General features: G+C 43.0%; 1 protein-coding gene across 7 annotated transcripts in view; it reads right to left on the bottom strand.

Moving 5' to 3' along the window:
* Positions 1 to 17,071, bottom strand: part of B4GALT4 (beta-1,4-galactosyltransferase 4) — a 28,423-nt gene that overhangs the window by 6,853 nt on the left and 4,499 nt on the right. For all 7 annotated transcript variants that reach the window (XM_086675354.1, XM_086675353.1, XM_086675358.1 and 4 more), the window contains 4 exons: positions 11,006 to 11,402; positions 7,735 to 7,967; positions 5,263 to 5,450; positions 49 to 171 (listed from right to left, as the gene is read on the bottom strand). In XM_086675354.1, the coding sequence (XP_086531480.1) occupies positions 49 to 171; positions 5,263 to 5,450; positions 7,735 to 7,967; positions 11,006 to 11,258 (797 nt within the window). In that variant the 5' untranslated portion in view covers positions 11,259 to 11,402. The remainder of the gene's footprint in view (positions 1 to 48; positions 172 to 5,262; positions 5,451 to 7,734; positions 7,968 to 11,005; positions 11,403 to 17,071) is intronic.

The raw sequence follows: 17,071 nt of genomic DNA, 5'->3' as shown, positions 1-17,071 counted from the left end.
CTGATAGACAGCAGAGCCCCATGAAGGGGACCTATCCCTGTTGTTCACCTGAGTCTGAGGTCATCGTCTTCGCCTCCCCATCCCCAGTAGTTGTTAGAGAATCCATTCACCTTGAAAAATTGCTCTCTGCTTAGGGCAGTAACACCCCCAAAATATCCGTTGTAACGTAACCTGGAGCAAAAGAGAGGAGAGAGAAGGTAACATTAGCACAAGGCCGTCTGTTCTCCACACACTCTTCAGAAATCTCTATTTCAGGCCTGGCATTCTAGGAACAGTATGAGGACCATGCACTTTCATCCATCCACCCCTACTTGACATCCACCTCCCCCAACGTTCCTGGCCTTCCCTGTCTGCCCTTCTTTCCTGTCGACGTAAGTGCTCACATCCGCTCACTAAGCAAAGTGCTATCCACCTGTTACTGTGAATGTTTGTGTGTGGAGGTCTACAGAGGTACCTGTAAATGTGCAGCACGACATCAGGGTGAACAACAGATTTCATCTCACGTGCCAATCCAGTGAATAGTAATGGCTGCCAAGGGCACAGGGTTAAGAAGGATTCTGAGGCAGCCTCCAGGTTCAGCATGAATGAATGCCATAATGAATATACTGTTTTTTTACTTTTACTTTTTTTTTTTTTTTTTGGCGGGGGTCAGGTAGAGAGGACACAGCTCCTGCACACACTTTGTCTGCAAACTCCACTTCTCTGCATGCAAATCTCCATCTCATTGTCTGCGTGGTGGAGAAGCCAAGGCACCTCAACAATCCTAAGGTTTCTGGCTTGGGTAACAAGGTAGATGATACAGTCTTAAAAAAAAAAAAAAATAGAGGGGCGCCTGGGTGGCTCAGTCGGTTAAGCATCCGACTTCGGCTCAGGTCATGATCTCACAGTGTGTGGGTTCGAGCCCCGCATTGGGCTCTGTGCTGACAGCTCAGAGCCTGGAGCCTGCTTTGGATTCTGTGTCTCCCTTTTTCTCTGCCCCTCCCCCACTTGTGCTCTGTCTCTCTGTCTCTCAAAAATAAATAAATGTAAAAAAAAAAAAAGTTAAAAAAAAAAAGAGGGGCGCCTGGGTGGCTCAGTCGGTTGAGCGGCCGACTTCGGCTCAGGTCATGATCTCGCAGTCCGTGAGTTCGAGCCCCGCGTCGGGCTCTGTGCTGACAGCTCAGAGCCTGGAGCCTGTTTCAGATTCTGTGTCTCCCTCTCGCTGACCCTCCCCTGTTCATGCTGTCTCTGTCTCAAAAATAAAATAAAAACGTTAAAAAAAATTAAAAAAAGAGTACACAGAACAATAAGAGGAAGACAGTGAATTTTATGTTTTGGATAAGCTGAATTTGAGATACCCCTAGTGCTTTTGCTAGTGGGCAAAAGGATATAGGGTTCAAGTTCAAAAGAGAAGAGTGGCTACAGATACGACTTTGGAACTAAGATGTCAAGAGGCAGTAGCTGAAGGGGCAGGAGTAGGAGACATGGCCTGAAGACAACATAGTAGGTGATAAGAGAGCACAGAGTGGAGCTATGTGGATACGATAAGAAAAAGGGAAGGGAGAAGAGGTCAAGAAGGACCTTGAGAGGTCAGAGAGCACCTCCCAGTCATACGGACTCTTATGGATTATTGGCACACAAATTAGCATATCTGAGAAATAAAGATAACCCCTGAATATCACACTGTAACAATTCAGAAATGCAAATGAGGGCAGCTTAATAACTTAGATGTTACTAAATAAAAAGATAAGAATATATGGAGAATTTCTAACTTTAATTAACTTCACTTCAAAGTATTCCAGGACCAATTAAATATTTCTGCTTTGCAGGGCACCTGGGCGACTCAGTAGGTTAAGCATCCAACCCTTGATTTTGGCTCAGGTCATGGTCTCACATTTGTGAGATAGAGCCCCACTATCTATTTGTGAGATAGAGCTCTGCGCTATCAGCAGATAGCTAGGGATTCTGTCTCTCCCTCTGTCTATCTCCCTCCCCCGCTTGCACTCTCTCTCAAAATAAATAAAAATAAACTTTAAAAAACAAACAAAAGGAAAGATCAATAAACACATAGGCATTGCTATCTAACAGGTGGAGTCAGTCCCAAAAGCCGATTTGTAACTCAGCTATTTCTATGTTCTGAGTATAGATGGGGAGGCCCTGTTTAACCCACAGGGGAATAGATTTACTTATAACCCCTCAACCTAAAATTCTAGAAAATGGTATTACAACAACCTAAAATAAACAAAAGGAATGCAGGGCTCAGAAGGCAGCCGTTACTGGCCAAGACACCCACTGCAGTGACTTGAAGCCATGGCCACTGGACTCTGACAAGGGATTAAGGACCTGAAACCAGCAGCTTCATCAGGACACCGAGCAGCATCACTGCCCAGGCACAACCTGCCAAGCACCAACAATGGGTCACCAGAAGAGAACCAGCATCACTGATTTGGGAGTGATGTATTAAATAACCACTATCCACTGTGTGCAAAACCGCTGGCTAGATGCTGTAACAGGTAGGCCCTGCCCTCAAAGAGCTTATAGTCTAACACAAGAGGCAAACTTCATCAGCGTTCTGAGGAAGGAGATGCCATGCATCAGGGGGCCAGCAGGTGGGTCTGGGAGGATTCAGATAGGTAGGAAAATGGGGAAACTCTTGGTGGTCAGAACTCCATGAGGAAAAGTGGAGAGAGACACAAAGGAGGGCTGTCTGGGAGCACCCAGAAAGCAGTGTAGATGCAGTGGGAGGTACCGTAAGAAAGGTTTAAGGAACTCTTAGTTTCCCAGCTGTTTCTTAGATGGCTAACGTCTACATGTTTATTGATCTTTGCTTTTGGCTTTTCTTCTTACCAGGAAAAGCTTAAATATTAAATTGGGCTTGGAACACTTTTTTTTTTTTTTTAGGGCTGTAAGGCCCAACGGTAGGGAAAACATAGTCATAAAATAACAGTAGAGTCCTTGAAGAAAGCAGGCAGGTACCAAAGGAATTCTTGGCAGTCAAATTTCCCACAGGCTGGTGCAGGGCTTCATCACTGATCCATAGTCAGTAGGATAAACAAGATTTTTTTCTGGCCTCATCAGAGTCCGAGACAGTTAGGGCAAATTACTTCAAGTTCTTCCCTCTGCAGGGTAAAAACTTCTTGTACTTCTCCTCATGGGGCTGTGGTAACAATGATTAAAGCTAAAGTGGGTGGGGTTTTAAGCTCTGTGACTCAGTGAAACATAGTGACCAGCAGGGAGAAGACACTTAGCTACCTTCAACCCCACCGGCCCTCCAGGCAAATAGAGGGGCTTTGCCCAAAGTAACAAAGGTAAGAAGTAGGTAGGCGGAGATAAGAGCAATTCCTACATTACTTGCACTCACCTCTCTCTGGCCCCAGAAGATGAGGCGGTTTACATGATTCATATAAAGAAGTAGGAAAACGTAAATAACAAACAACCAGGACCAGAAGAAAACTTAAATCAGAACAGAAGATTAACATCGGAAATATATTAGAACTCTGATCTACAGATAGATTCTTCTCTCAGCTTCTGAAAGAAAGCCATGGATTTGGCTCAGAACTTCTTACATCCAGATCAGAAGAGAAGACACATTCAATCACCTGATTCCTATTAAGAAAACCCTGCCAGTTACTCAAAGACGACAAAGGCTCTCTGATATCTAGTTATAAAAGAAATGTCTGGCCAGTTACAAGAACAAATCAAAACATCAAGATTCATACAAGGGCTGTTTTTAGAGTAAGTAGCATCTGATTGTGGCACTGAAGTTTTGCTGAAAATTTATTTCCAACAGAAAAGCCCAAGAATTCAGATTCTTGAGGTCTGGCTTAAAAAAAAAAATCTAGAATCCCAACAGAAAGCCTTTAAACAATCCCGTGTAGCTACACTCTGAAATAAACAACGAAAACAATCTTGTGTGATTATAATGTCTTATCACAGATGTTCAGAAAGAATTGGACCCTATGAAAGGGTCAAAGTACAGGTATTCTGTGTTATATACATGGTGATAGCTTATTAATTTTACGCATATGGTTGACATGCTTCTGAAAATGCCAAGGTACCCCGACATAATAAGCTGCTTTCTTCCATGCAGAGGTGGCTCTAGGAGACCAGAAAACAAAACGTCCAGGTAAGAATCAGGATATAATTCCTCAAAGGAAAAAAATCCTGTGATTCTCTTCCAGACCCCTCCCCTGCCCTCTGGCCCCACTATCCCTGCCTAATTCAGGAGCATGGCATCTCCTCTCCCAGCTTCTCCCCTCTGCCTCGCTCCACTCAATACACTAAAGGCCAGCAATGAGCTTTCTCCTGTCATTCTTCAGCTGTAACCATGTGTCAGATGCCCCCCAGTCCCTTCCACAGGAAATCCAACTTCCTCAGCAGACTGAACAAGGCCTGCATAATCTGCCTACCCTCATCTCTTGCCTCTCCTCCCTCCACCATCCCAGACATTCATTTTCCAGCCCGAATGAACTACCTGCATTTCCCCCCAAAACCATACCATGTTCTCTCTTGCTTCCACGTCTTGGAAGCTGGGAAACTCCCACTGTTGCACAAGATGAAGGTGCCATGTTCTCTAGGGAAGAGCTTTAGACCCTTCCGTAAGTGTTTCTTCAAGACCTCGTGTGCTCACCCATTGTGGCTTATTCTAGGCATTTGTTTATATCCCAAGTGTTACACGGGGCTTGGGTTCAAAGTCAGTAAGGCTGAACAGAAGCTGTGTGTCTGCTCAGAGGTGGAGGGGATGGAAACGAAGATAGAAATGATGGTGTCTAAGCAATTCTCACAGTGGTTGTGAGAGTGAGGAACTTGTCCTGGGTGTCCTGCCCCTGAACAGACTACTCAGTGGATATGCCCTTCCCCACTCTCCCTCAGAACCCTGGGAAGATGTCACAGTCTGAAAAGAAGAGTCAGTTTCACAACAGAGGCCTAAACGTTGACCGAAGGTGCATGCTCTCATTGCCTGCTAGAAGGGGAAGTCAGGGACACCTACTCAGTGTGGACTTGCTTGTGAAAGCTGCACCGTGGGGGTGCCGTGGGCGGGGCTGGCCCTCATTTGCAATGCCTGGATTGCCTTCCCTATCCTGTTCTTTCCCTTCCTCTTTCATCCTCTGCCAGGGTTGGTATAATTCCTGTTTTGAACTCTAAGTGATACGTCCTGGACCATTTTTCCTGTTCTTTATTTTTCTATAATAGTCTGGACACTACACCCCCCACAGCTTTGATGACAACAGAGCAAGTTTCTCCGCCTACACAAGCCCTGGGCAGAGCCACCGTACCGCTTACCTGTACCCAGTGCTGTTCCGGCCAACCACCAGATGCTTGGGCTGCTCCTCACACTTATAAATGTTCAAGTCGTTCTCGGGGACCAGGTCCACATCGTGGAAAATAAAGCAGTCCCAGTTTTCATCCTTGAGAGCTTCTAGATAGCCCACATTCAAGAGTTTGGCTCGATTAAACTTTTTACTTCCAGCCTATAGATACAGAAATTAAAACTTGAAAAGCTCCAGAGATAAGGTTTCACACCATGCCTCTCTTCAGTTCGGAGGCAAGAGCTGGAATTATTCTTTCCAAAGCACAAGAATATACTTGTGACATGAAGATCTAACAGAGTAGATGTGATCATAAAAGACCACTTGCTTGTGTGTTTGTTTTTTTTTTTCATATACATTTACATTCTAAAAGCTATAAACATGCCTTGAAATGGACAGTTGCTGTTTAATGCGTATAGAGTTTCAGTTTTGCAAGGTGAATAATTTCTAGAGAGTGCTTACACAATACTGTAAATATACTTCACACTACTGAACTGTATGCTTAAAAACAGTTAAGATGCACTTTTAGTGACTGTGAACCTGGGGAGATTCTGGCAGGGCTCAGGGTGTCAGATTTCACTGTTCTCCCAGCCCATCAACCTTGCCTTGAAGCTCCTCAATAAAATGGTTTGATCCAAAAAAAAAAAAAAAAAAAGTTAAGATACTAAATTTCATGTATATTTCACCACAATTTTTTAAAAGGTCATACTTTTAAAATACAAATAAAAATAACTCAAAAAAATTTTTTAAAAACATACATTTATTCCACATAAAACTATAAACCTTCTTACATGGTAGTCATGCCAATTACCATCATTGCTTTACTGTTTAACTTCTAGCTAATCCAATCTTACCCTATGTAACAAATTTGCACTAAGCTTCTGAGAGACACAGCTTGCCAGAAAAAAAAAACAAAAAAACAAGAAATCTGGACCTATAAACAGAAGTTATTGGGGTGAGGGGTGGCTCAGTCAGTTAAGCGTCCAACTTCAGCTGAGGTCATGATCTCACAGTCCGTGAGTTCGAGCCCCGCATCAGGCTCTGTGCTGACAGCTCCGAGCCTGGCCCCTGCTTCAGATTCTTTGTCTCCTTCTCTCTGCCCCTCCCCTGCTTACCCTCTGTCTCTCTCACTCTCAAAAATAAACAAACATTAACATTTAATGGCAGAAGGTAATCCTCATAGTGACCTCATGGAAAGGGATTCATCACTGGGTAAGAAGAGAACACAATTCAAACAATAATATGAACAAAGCTATGTCATATGAAAAAGATTTTACGGAATTAATTTTTTATGGCTATTTGCATCAAATTCCTTATGAATAAATTCCAGTTTAATAAACAGTTTATCATAACAGAAGTACAGGCAATTCTCAAGTTACCACAGTATTTTCCTGAAAAGAATAACAAAGCACACATATTTTTTCTAGTCACAAAATACTGTACATTGGGGGTTGCTGTCCTGAGTAAGGATGGAGAATGACTAACAATGTTAAAAAGAAAAATAAGTATAAACCAATAGTAAAATTTTGTTTCAAATCCTAAAAAATGGCCCCTGGTTATTAGAAAGTATACACTGGAGAACTGCATCTTCTGATTTGTCGAAAGTTGTCCTAAAACAAATACTGCTGGTTATAAAATGCAGTTAATGATTTTGAATATGAAGCATGCAGTTAATGATTTTGCATTCTTGTCATCTGTAAGGATTTGAGGGGAAATTATTTGGATGGTCTGGGACAATTTGGGGGAGATAGACACGGATATTTAAGTGGATATCTTATTTTTTTTTTCAATAAACATTAATACCAAATACAGGCATCTTTCATAAGCCACTCTACTTAGAGCTAAATTCTTCAAAACCAGCCTACACTTATCACTTACTGTATACCTACTAAATTGTCCTCTGGAAGCCTAATACATGAGTCGAGAAAGTGAAAATGAAACATAAAATGTTTTATATAATAAAAGTTATAGTCAGAAAGGAGGAAACAGTCCTAGAACTCCATGGCTATTAACACAGTAATCTGTAGGATCCCCTGCCTAGATCCCCACTGAATAGCTATGCTCAATAATGAAAAATTCCAGCATCTCATCGTGCAGTGTATAGCAGCTGCAGGAGGAAATATAAGGTAAATCTCAGGAGAAAATCTTTGGGCAGTCATTGGCTAACACAGAAGGGCTCACACAGACAAAAATAAAACAAACCAGACTTCCTCCAGAGGTTCGCATCAGAGGCAGTAAAATTCCCAGCACTTAGTCTGATTATTCCACACTCTGAGACAAGAATTTCCTTTACTCCTTTCATGGATAAATGAGGTAGGAGACCTTTTCTTTGGTGACAGTTTGGTGCTCCTTTTACCTAAGATACCCAGAGGGCCAAGTCCCTCGGTCTCTCCTCACAGAGAGGAGGACTGGGAGGGCAGAGCCTGGGTGTGCCCCCCACACTCACCTGGTGGATGACGTAGATGCCATAGTCCAGCTGCTGCCTCTGCAAGAAGGGATGGAGGTGTTCGAGCAGGTACAGCAGGTGTTTCTCTCGGTTCCGGTGTGGAATGAGGATGGCGACCCGCTGGGAAGCCTTACATTCCTCGGGGTGATACCGGCCTCTGTGCACTTTGGGATTTTTTGCCTCCACTTCTTCCAGAGTGAGATCTGGTTTGAAAACGAGCTTGTTTTGGCCCCCTACAATAAAAACAGGACCCAGGAAAGAACAGTAGCTGTCTCATCAAGGGCTGATAGGATTATATGAGCACTGACCTAAAGCCCTTAGAACATTGCCCAGCACACAGTGAGGACCATGAGTGTCAGCTTTTATTATTATTACTTTAAAGCCTCTTTTGGTCATGAACTATAACCAGAGTCATGTGACCCAGGGTATTTTCTGCAAAAGCAAGTAAATGACATATGAGAGCATTCTCTGGTGGTGGGGTAACCAACTCTGGGTCTGTGATTCATCCGTACGGAGGAGGTGCATTCTGTCCCACTGACCATGGTCAAGAGTCAAGATCAGGGCTAGACTGAATAACTTCAAATTTGCTCGATCCCCTTTTCCTTCTCAAAATTAAAACTCAAGAGCATTCCATGGAATCCAGCTCATGGTCAAGGCCATTTTCCCATTCTTTCCATGAGCTCCTGGGAGCTATCCTAGCTCCCCGAAGGTAAAAACCATGAAAGGAAATAGCAACTAGCCTCCTGCCTAACCCAGCAGTAACATGTATGTGCAACATCACAATTCTCCCATTGTGCATGGTAGCAGACATCCCAGTGGAGCATTTGCTCAGCGAGTCTGGACACAGCCTAACTAGATGAAACCCAGCGCCACCCATGGGAACCGACCTCATGCAAGGCTTTACAGATCAGGCTGAAGACACTGGCCCTCCTCCTCAATCTGAATTAACAGGGAATACTGACTGGTAAGACAAGAGGCAGAGCTTTGGATAGAGAACTCTGCCACGCTTTTTTTTAATTCCATATATACTGGCCGGGCCATAACATCTCAAGATGCTTGCATGTTGTGCCGTCCTCTCCTGAACAAAGCAGTCACAGTCCCCTCCAATGTGTAAGTCACCACGCCTTGCTCCATGTGACCACTGCTGTCCTGGCCACGGCTGCTTAGACCAGGCTCCAGTGTCCGTGAAGTGGCTGAAAGACTCGGCCCAATGGCACCAAGGGCAAATAACTGCTTCCAGCCACCTACAGACAATAACCAGCCTCTAGGAAAGAGCCTTTCCTGAAGGTGTGACACATGGAGTTGGCAGGCAGAAACGCCCTAAAAACAAACAGTAAGAAAGGGAGTGACGTGAAAGGCAAGCTACCAGAGCTGCTGCCAGGCCGTAGAGCAGCTGGAAGATGATGGTGTGGCTGTTGAGATGGTTTCCCATGTAGCCTGTTATCAAGCCCCACCATGTGAGTTAACCCACGCCTCTATTCTTGGCCCCTGAAAGAGCCCCATGCGACAAGTCTGATATAAGCTAGTCCCCTTGCTCACTTTCTCATTGTCTTAACTTTTCGGTGCCTACCCTTCTAGAGCCTGCTTCCATTCACTATTAGTCTCCCTACCACTCCCTTGGCATCTTCTCCAATTTTGTTTCTTCTTGGGTCACTAATGGCCCATGTTACTTCATCACTACTTTTGTCACCTTCTTAATCCAGGTACTTCCTCAGTATTATGTCATGGCCCATGTATTTTTATGAAAACTTTAATTGCTTAAATATGTTGTGAGGATTTTGAACAAGGGAGACAGTACAGTCAGATGTGTAGTTCAATGCCTCATTTTCCTATCTCAACTTGTGTAACTTGTGAGCAGAACAATTTCCCTCAGGTAATCAGGAGTGATATTTTGGCTGTTCCATGACTGAGTAAAGAGAAGCAGTATGCCAGTAGAAACACAGCACAAGGCTGTGATTCAGTGAGGAAAGAGAGTCTGCAGGTTTCGTTCATCTAAGAGCAAGAAGCCACCCCACAGGAGGCTACTTCAGTGTATGTACTTTTCTGAGACAGAAGGAATCTCAACTGGATTTTTGATGAACAAACAGGAATCCACCAGGCAGACAGAGATTGAGGAAAGGCATTCTGGAAAGAGGAAACAGTATAAGGCTCAGAGGAGTATCTGGAGAACTACAAGTGCTTTGATGTTCTGGAGAATCAGAGGTCTCATAGAATCTTTGTGGATTATATCTAATATCGCTGTGGAGCTTTTCCTCTCTAATCAATGTGTTCCACAGAACCAATTTACCATTAATTTATTTATTATTATTATTATTTTTTTAATGTTTATTTACTTTTGAGAGAGAGAGAGAGAGGCAGAGTGCAAGCAGGGCAGAAAGAGAGGAAGACATAGAATCCCAACTAGGCTCCAGGCTCTGAGCTGTCAGCACAGAGCCCAATGCCAGGCCTGAATCCACGAAACACGAGTTCATGACCTGAACTGAAGTTGGACGCTTAACCGACTGAGCCACCCAGGCACCCAAACCAATTTACTGTTAATTTAAACTGAAAGGCAAGACATCAAAGGGGAATCAGAACATACAATATATTTAAGAAATAAACACTAAAGATGACATTGAAAAACCTACTCAGTCCTGTCCCTTGACTGCATAATTCTGACCATGGGAATGCTAATAGATGTGACATGAGTGGATTTCTCCACCTGTGCCCTTATGTCCTGTGGATGCCAGGAGAAGGACATCCTCAAGCGAGCTCATTGGTCTCAGGTGGAAAAGGTAAGACATAAGGAGCAGAGCCACCAGCCTAAATCAATGCACCCCCCAGTTCATCTGGCAGACTTGTGAACGAAATACATGCCTGTGGATGTGAGACTTCTGTGGCTTGATAATAAAATTGGGTATGCTCGTATAATGGAAAATGATACATCAGCAATATAGACACATCTCACAAACATACTGTTGAACAACAAAAGCCAGACACAAAAGATTACACATCTTGTTTCTAATTATGTAAAGCTTAAAAACAGGAAAAATCTAATGGATGGTGTTAGAATCTTGAAGTAAGGGTCATGACTGAAAGAAGCATGAGAACTCCCAGGGTTCCAGAAGGATTCTAGTTCTTAATTTAACATACTGATGACACAGGTATATTCATTTTGTGAAACTTAACCAAGTTGTACACTTCTGATTTTTATGCTTTTCTGCATCTATAAATGTGATATTTAACTAAGAAGTTTACATAGCACTTGAAAAAAAGAAAAAAAAAAACTTACTGAGGTATGGAGACACAGAAGGGCAGTTGTTGAGGTCTGCTTCTTTCATGGATGCTTCCTGAGTCAGAGTTTTTCCCTTCCCCCAGACTAGGACCTTGTTGAAATTGGCCATGAAATCCTTTGCTTTAGGAATCTCTTGAATAGCACCCACAAAGTAGTTACTGGTGGCCCACCCAAGCACTGTCAGGCATAAGAGAAAAAGCAACAGTAACCGGAACTTGTAGGAAAGGTGGAAAGTCATGAAGAAGCCCATGTCTGTTATTACGTGAGGATTATGTCTCTTTCCACTTCACTGCAGGGGAAGCTTCGAGTTCAACTCTTGTAATCTGATGGCAAACTTGGTGACAACTGAAGATGCAATGCCTGCTTTTGTTCAGTAATTCCGCTCCAACAATCTCTGGAAGGCAATCACAAAGACATGTTGTTTCACATGGAAATCCTATCCTGAATGATTCACGTCAGTGCAAACTGAAAACCTATTCCCAGTGGATCTTGACTAACAGGAATGGGAATTCTCCAATGAGGGGTTTGAGATCAGAAAATCGGATTTCAGAGGTCGAAGGTTCCAACCAACTATACATCCCAGGAGTTACCACCCAGGCTGTCTGTCACCCAAGAGGAAAAGGCATTTCCAGATGTCGCACAGGAGGAGAGGGCAAAGGGGAAGCTGTGAAAGCCTCCTCAGTACTGAGTCGGGCACGACCCAAAATACAGCTCCCCAATTTTTTCTTTAGTGGCCCCTTCCTAGCACAGCTTTAAAAGACAGTTAGCAACATGTAAAAATCTTGTATTTTGACTCAAAGAGAAAATAAGGAGAAAGACAAAAGCTCTTCTCTGTGACAGCTAGAAAAACACGTTCCTCAACAACAGGCATTAAAGTCCAGGATGTTGCAGCTATAAATGTTACATTCACAACGAGGCACTGGCACAGGGCACATCCCAACAGGTAAGGGTGAGGGCAAGAAACATAAGAGAAGGCCAAGACAGGAGCTCAGTAATCTGTAAGACTAACAGGTGGAACTACAGTGCAGTGTTTAAGATCGGTGGTTTGGATTTAGGCAGAAACTACAGCTCCACCACATATCAGCCATGACACCTCAAGTCAGTCACTTGACTAACTTCAGTCTCCTTACCTGTAAAATCGGGATAAAAACAGTACCTCCCTGGAGAGGTTACTGTATGACTGAACAGCCTAATGTATTAATACATAAAGTGTAGCCCATGCCTGACGCACAGCGAGCGCCAACTACGTGCTGACCACCACTGTTGTTATTGTCCTATTACATAAGGTGACTCTAAGGATGGCCAACAGGTGGACACACTGGTGGCTGCCCCAAGCACCACTCTATCATACTGTATTTCTCACTGCCAGCTGATGAACTGCCATTCTTCACGAGCATGTGGTGGAACAGTGTGAACTCACTTCTGAAAGGTCACTATCCTCTCCATTCTTGACAAAAATCCAGTTTCTGAAGCCACAAAGCTGATGGCCCACTCTGGACCATGTGAACACATTAAGGTGATGAAGGCTACTTGGCAAGTCCCCCAAGGACACAGCCAGCAATCCCCCCCTCCCACATGTTCTCTGCATTGCCAAAACCACATCTGCCCTCATATTCTAAGTGTGCTATCAGAAGGGGATAGAAAATGCTAAAGCCACGGCAGCGATAATCTCCACAGCCAAAAATGCCCTCAGTTAAATGGATAGTTAAATGGAGACCAAAATATTTTCTGTGCCAAGTAATAACATGAAAACAAGTATGATCAAATCTTAAATAAAAGAAAAACAGAAATAAACTGTACATGTGTATGATTACCACTCAAACTACAGAAATAAAACTCCAGAGAGAAATATTAGCCAAAAGCTAACGAGAACTGCATGAAGAATAGGGATTAGCCAAGGGTACTTTTTTCTATTTTTGGAATTTTGTATGATATACTTCTGCCCTTTTATAGTGAAAATTTAGTTGTTGAATTTTGTCCGTTTTTTAAAATTAGACATAGGGATCCCTAGGTGGTAATTCAATGTGAAAAATAAAAACAAAACAATCTTAGCACCTCTTGAGATAGTCCCCTAGTTACTAAAGGGTAGAATTCCAAAAATTTAGCTCTAGGTTAGTTTGAAGGCAACCCAGAAAGCATTTCTCTCTAGATTCAACGTTATAAATGAAGATTAGATTCTTGAGTCAAGCCACAAATGAGATTTGACTCAGGAAGCAACTAAACACTATGGCCTGTGTTTAGGGTCTTGTGAAGGCATCATAAGAAATGATGCCGAAGGCAGTAATAACTGCTAATAAGAGTGATTGATTTGTGCATCTACTCTATGGCACGCGCTGAAGTGAAATCATTTGTATTAACTTACTTTGCCTCTCAACTTTGCAAGGTAAGAATCACTAGTCTCATTTTATAGAGGAGAAAAATGAAGGGAGATTAAGGAACGTGCCCTCGACCACACAATTAGTAAGTGGTGGAGCTGGGGTCTGAACCCACAAGGCCAGGCCCAAAGCCTACCTCTGACACACCCTTCACATAGGCATTTCGATCTCTTTCCTCATCTAGGTACCTGAGTGCACCCAACACAAACCCTTAGAATACGCAGGATTCCCTTTGGCAGCCCCTCTCTCTGTCAGCCTCCTGTCCCTTTCCTTGGGACTGTGTTGGCATGGCTTTCTGTATCTGTTAAGTCTACAGGTTCCTGGGGCCAATCAGACAACATTTTGGGGACTCAACTATAGGAGGCTTAACTGCTAGAATTGGCAATAGTGGTTTTTTAAAGTTTTGGTTTTTTTTTTTTTTAAATTCCAGTGAACATACTGTGTAATATTAGTTTCAGGTATACAATACAGCGATTCAACACTTCCATCTCAATCTTGGAAAATTTAGACTGAGAACACTGCTCTTCTAAAAGCTGCTTATGGAGGGATAGCCCCCTGACAAGCCAAGAGATTTCTGATCACAGAGGTACTATAGTGTTAGAAGCAGAAACGAGCAGAAAGCACACAAGTCTAGCACCCCCTCCTTTTACAGAGGGAGGAAGAGTGGTTTAGAGAGATTTAAAACCTACCCAAGCAGTGGCAAGCTGGGAATAATCGCAGACTAACATAGCTAAACTGCAGCCTACAGAATTTGTCCAAAGATAAGAAATTTATTACAAAAGCAAGGAACCATTCTTTTTTTTTTTTTAATCTTTTTTTCAACGTTTATTTATTTTTGGGACAGAGAGAGACAGAACATGAATGGGCTAGGGGCAGAGAGAGAGGGAGACACAGAATCGGAAACAGGCTCCAGGCTCTGAGCCATCAGCCCAGAGCCCGACGCGGGGCTCGAACTCACGGACCGCGAGATCGTGACCTGGCTGAAGTCGGACACTCAACCGACTGTGCCACCCAGGCGCCCCGCAAGGAACCATTCTTAATGATTACTTCATAATTAGCCCTTCACTGCTAACTCCATTTCTTAAGACATCGATCTAGTTAAAAATAATCACTTCCCCTTTTTCCCAAGCCTTAGTGCTATCCTCAAACCAACTGTACAGGGAGCCAGCACGAAGGAAGCTCAAGTGTGAGGTCTCCTTGGTACCTGGGAGTAAACATCTGAAGTGTGAAGGGTCTCTAACACTGGTCCAAAGATCTTTCAAGAGAGATCTCCTGCCCACCCTGCTTATCAGCTGAGTGACTGAGGGCAACCCTTCTCAACAACTTTATCAAGCTATTAAACATAAAGATATATATCTACTTACCTTAAAATGTTGCTATAAGAATTTAATGAGATGTTGCACCCAAACACACCTGGTACATTCCCAGGAACGTAATAGTTATCAATCAAATCTATTTACCAATGTGATTTATGCTCAAATTTTATCAGGGTGCCAAGCAACATAATGTTAAATTTGGAATTACATTATGAAGTCCAGACAATTTTCCATTTCTCTGTAATTTATTTTTCTTTTAATCTTTTTTAATGTTTATTTATTATTGAGAGACAGAGAGTGAGCATGGGAGGAGCAGAGAGAAGGAGAGACACAGAATCTGAAGCAGGCTCCAGGCTCTGAGCTGTCAGCACAGAGCCTGACTTGGGGCTCGAACTCACAAACCGCGAGATCATGACCTGAGCTAAAGTCAGACGCTCAACTGACTGAGCCACCCAGGCACCCCTATTTTTCTTTTAATGGGTAATATATTACCTTTATGATTTAAACAAATCATGATTTTTAAAAGCAAGTTCTTTCTAGGGCAGGTAACTCTGGGTTAATGTTTAGGGAACTGTCATTAGACTGGACTTATTTATAATAACATTAAGTAATTGACAGACCTTGAACCTACCCTTGAAAAGTTTCCTTTTTCAATCAAAAAACAGACAGGAAAATCATGACTGTAGACAATAAATTCAGGTAACGTGAAAGAAGTTATTTTAGAGCAAGACTCTAGAAGTCTGTCTTATAGTTCAAAATGATGAGGCTTTCAAAACTGGTTTTTCCTCCCTCTCAATTCAACCAGTCTTTTCTGAGCATCGGCTATTTTCAGGCATAGTGCTAGGCACTAAGGGGAGAAAAGGGAATTAAGGTATAGTCCTTGCACTTAGAGTTTATTTCAATCCTTTCTTAAATTTCAATGAGTCTTTTGTTTTATTTGTTTTATTTTTTTTTCAACGTTTTTATTTTATTTTTGGGACAGAGAGAGACAGAGCATGAACGGGGGAGGGGCAGAGAGAGAGGGAGACACAGAATCGGAAACAGGCTCCAGGCTCTGAGCCATCAGCCCAGAGCCCGACGCGGGGCTCGAACTCACGGACCGCGAGATCGTGACCTGGCTGAAGTCGGACGCTTAACCGACTGCGCCACCCAGGCGCCCCAGAGTCTTTTGTTTTAAAATATGCCAGCCCCACCCCTGAAAATGGAGGAATAGATGAAATAAGATTGGCAAAATATTGAGATGTATTGAATTAGCTGATAGGTACCCAAGGGTTCATTTTGCTTTCCTCTCTACTTTTGTGTATGCTTGAACTTTTCCATAATAATGAAAGAAAAAATCTGGCAAGGAAGATAAGCTATAACTAAAGATAAATCAGCATTTATGCTAGGTATCATTTTTGGAGAATCTCTACACATACAAATCTCTGTACCACAGGGGATGGAGGGAGAATACTAGGTGCAGTCCACAAATATTTACTAAACATTTATGCACCAGAAGAAAGGGTGTGGTCTTCATTTAGCAGCCAAGAGTGCCAAGTCAGAGTTCTAAACCCAGCTGTTTTCCAAACCCATCGGGTCGTCCTTTAAGCACAGAGCCTCTCAGGGCACGGCCCCAGGCACATGATCCTACTCCCATAGGCCTCTCTGGAGCAGCAGCAGGGGAAAGGCTGGTACTATGCTACTCGTTTTACTCTCGCAGAGTTCCTGAGAGCTGAGTGTCTGCACACATGTTGTCCTACCTTCTTTGGGCCTCTGGTATTCATTCTTCTATTTATAGCTCCCTTACCTGGCTGCTAAGTGATCGCTGCCCAGACCCTGAAGAAGCAATGATTCCCCGGGTTGGGGGTAAGGATGGGATAGAAATGATGACAGCCACTTACAAGCACAAGCCATTTAAACTCAGAGCCTGAGCCCCTAATTGTAAGCTCCAAAACTGTAAGCATTTAAGCAAGAAAATGATGATGGCATTGCATGTTAACCCACAGAATACAATGAAGAGTCCACAGTGATACAAATGATCAAATAAACAAATGGGAGGAAAAAGGGCAGCTCTTTCTTATAGGAAACTCTCAATTAATAAGGAAGCAGGAGGTAGAAAAAAATCACTAGGCAAACACCACTGCAACAACTGCTGCAGACAAGATCCATCAATGAGAATTAAAATTAGTGGATGAAAAGTTGAGGATAAACAGAGTTTGCATAGTCTCAAGTATCTCCCCCAAGATAATTATTAGTTGCAAAGGGAAAGACAATAACTTCACAGCAGAGTAACATAGATTTCACCCTAAGTGATCAGGTTTAGTATCATCAGTGTTAAGACCTATCAACCTCATGAATCAGTGATATATTGAACTCCACAAAATAACCAGTAC

The sequence above is a fragment of the Puma concolor genome, chromosome C2 (assembly GCF_028749965.1).
Source record: "Puma concolor isolate L17-30 chromosome C2, mPumCon1.1.hap2, whole genome shotgun sequence".
NCBI lineage: Eukaryota > Metazoa > Chordata > Mammalia > Carnivora > Felidae > Puma > Puma concolor.
This window is presented reverse-complemented; position numbering and strand designations above follow the sequence as displayed.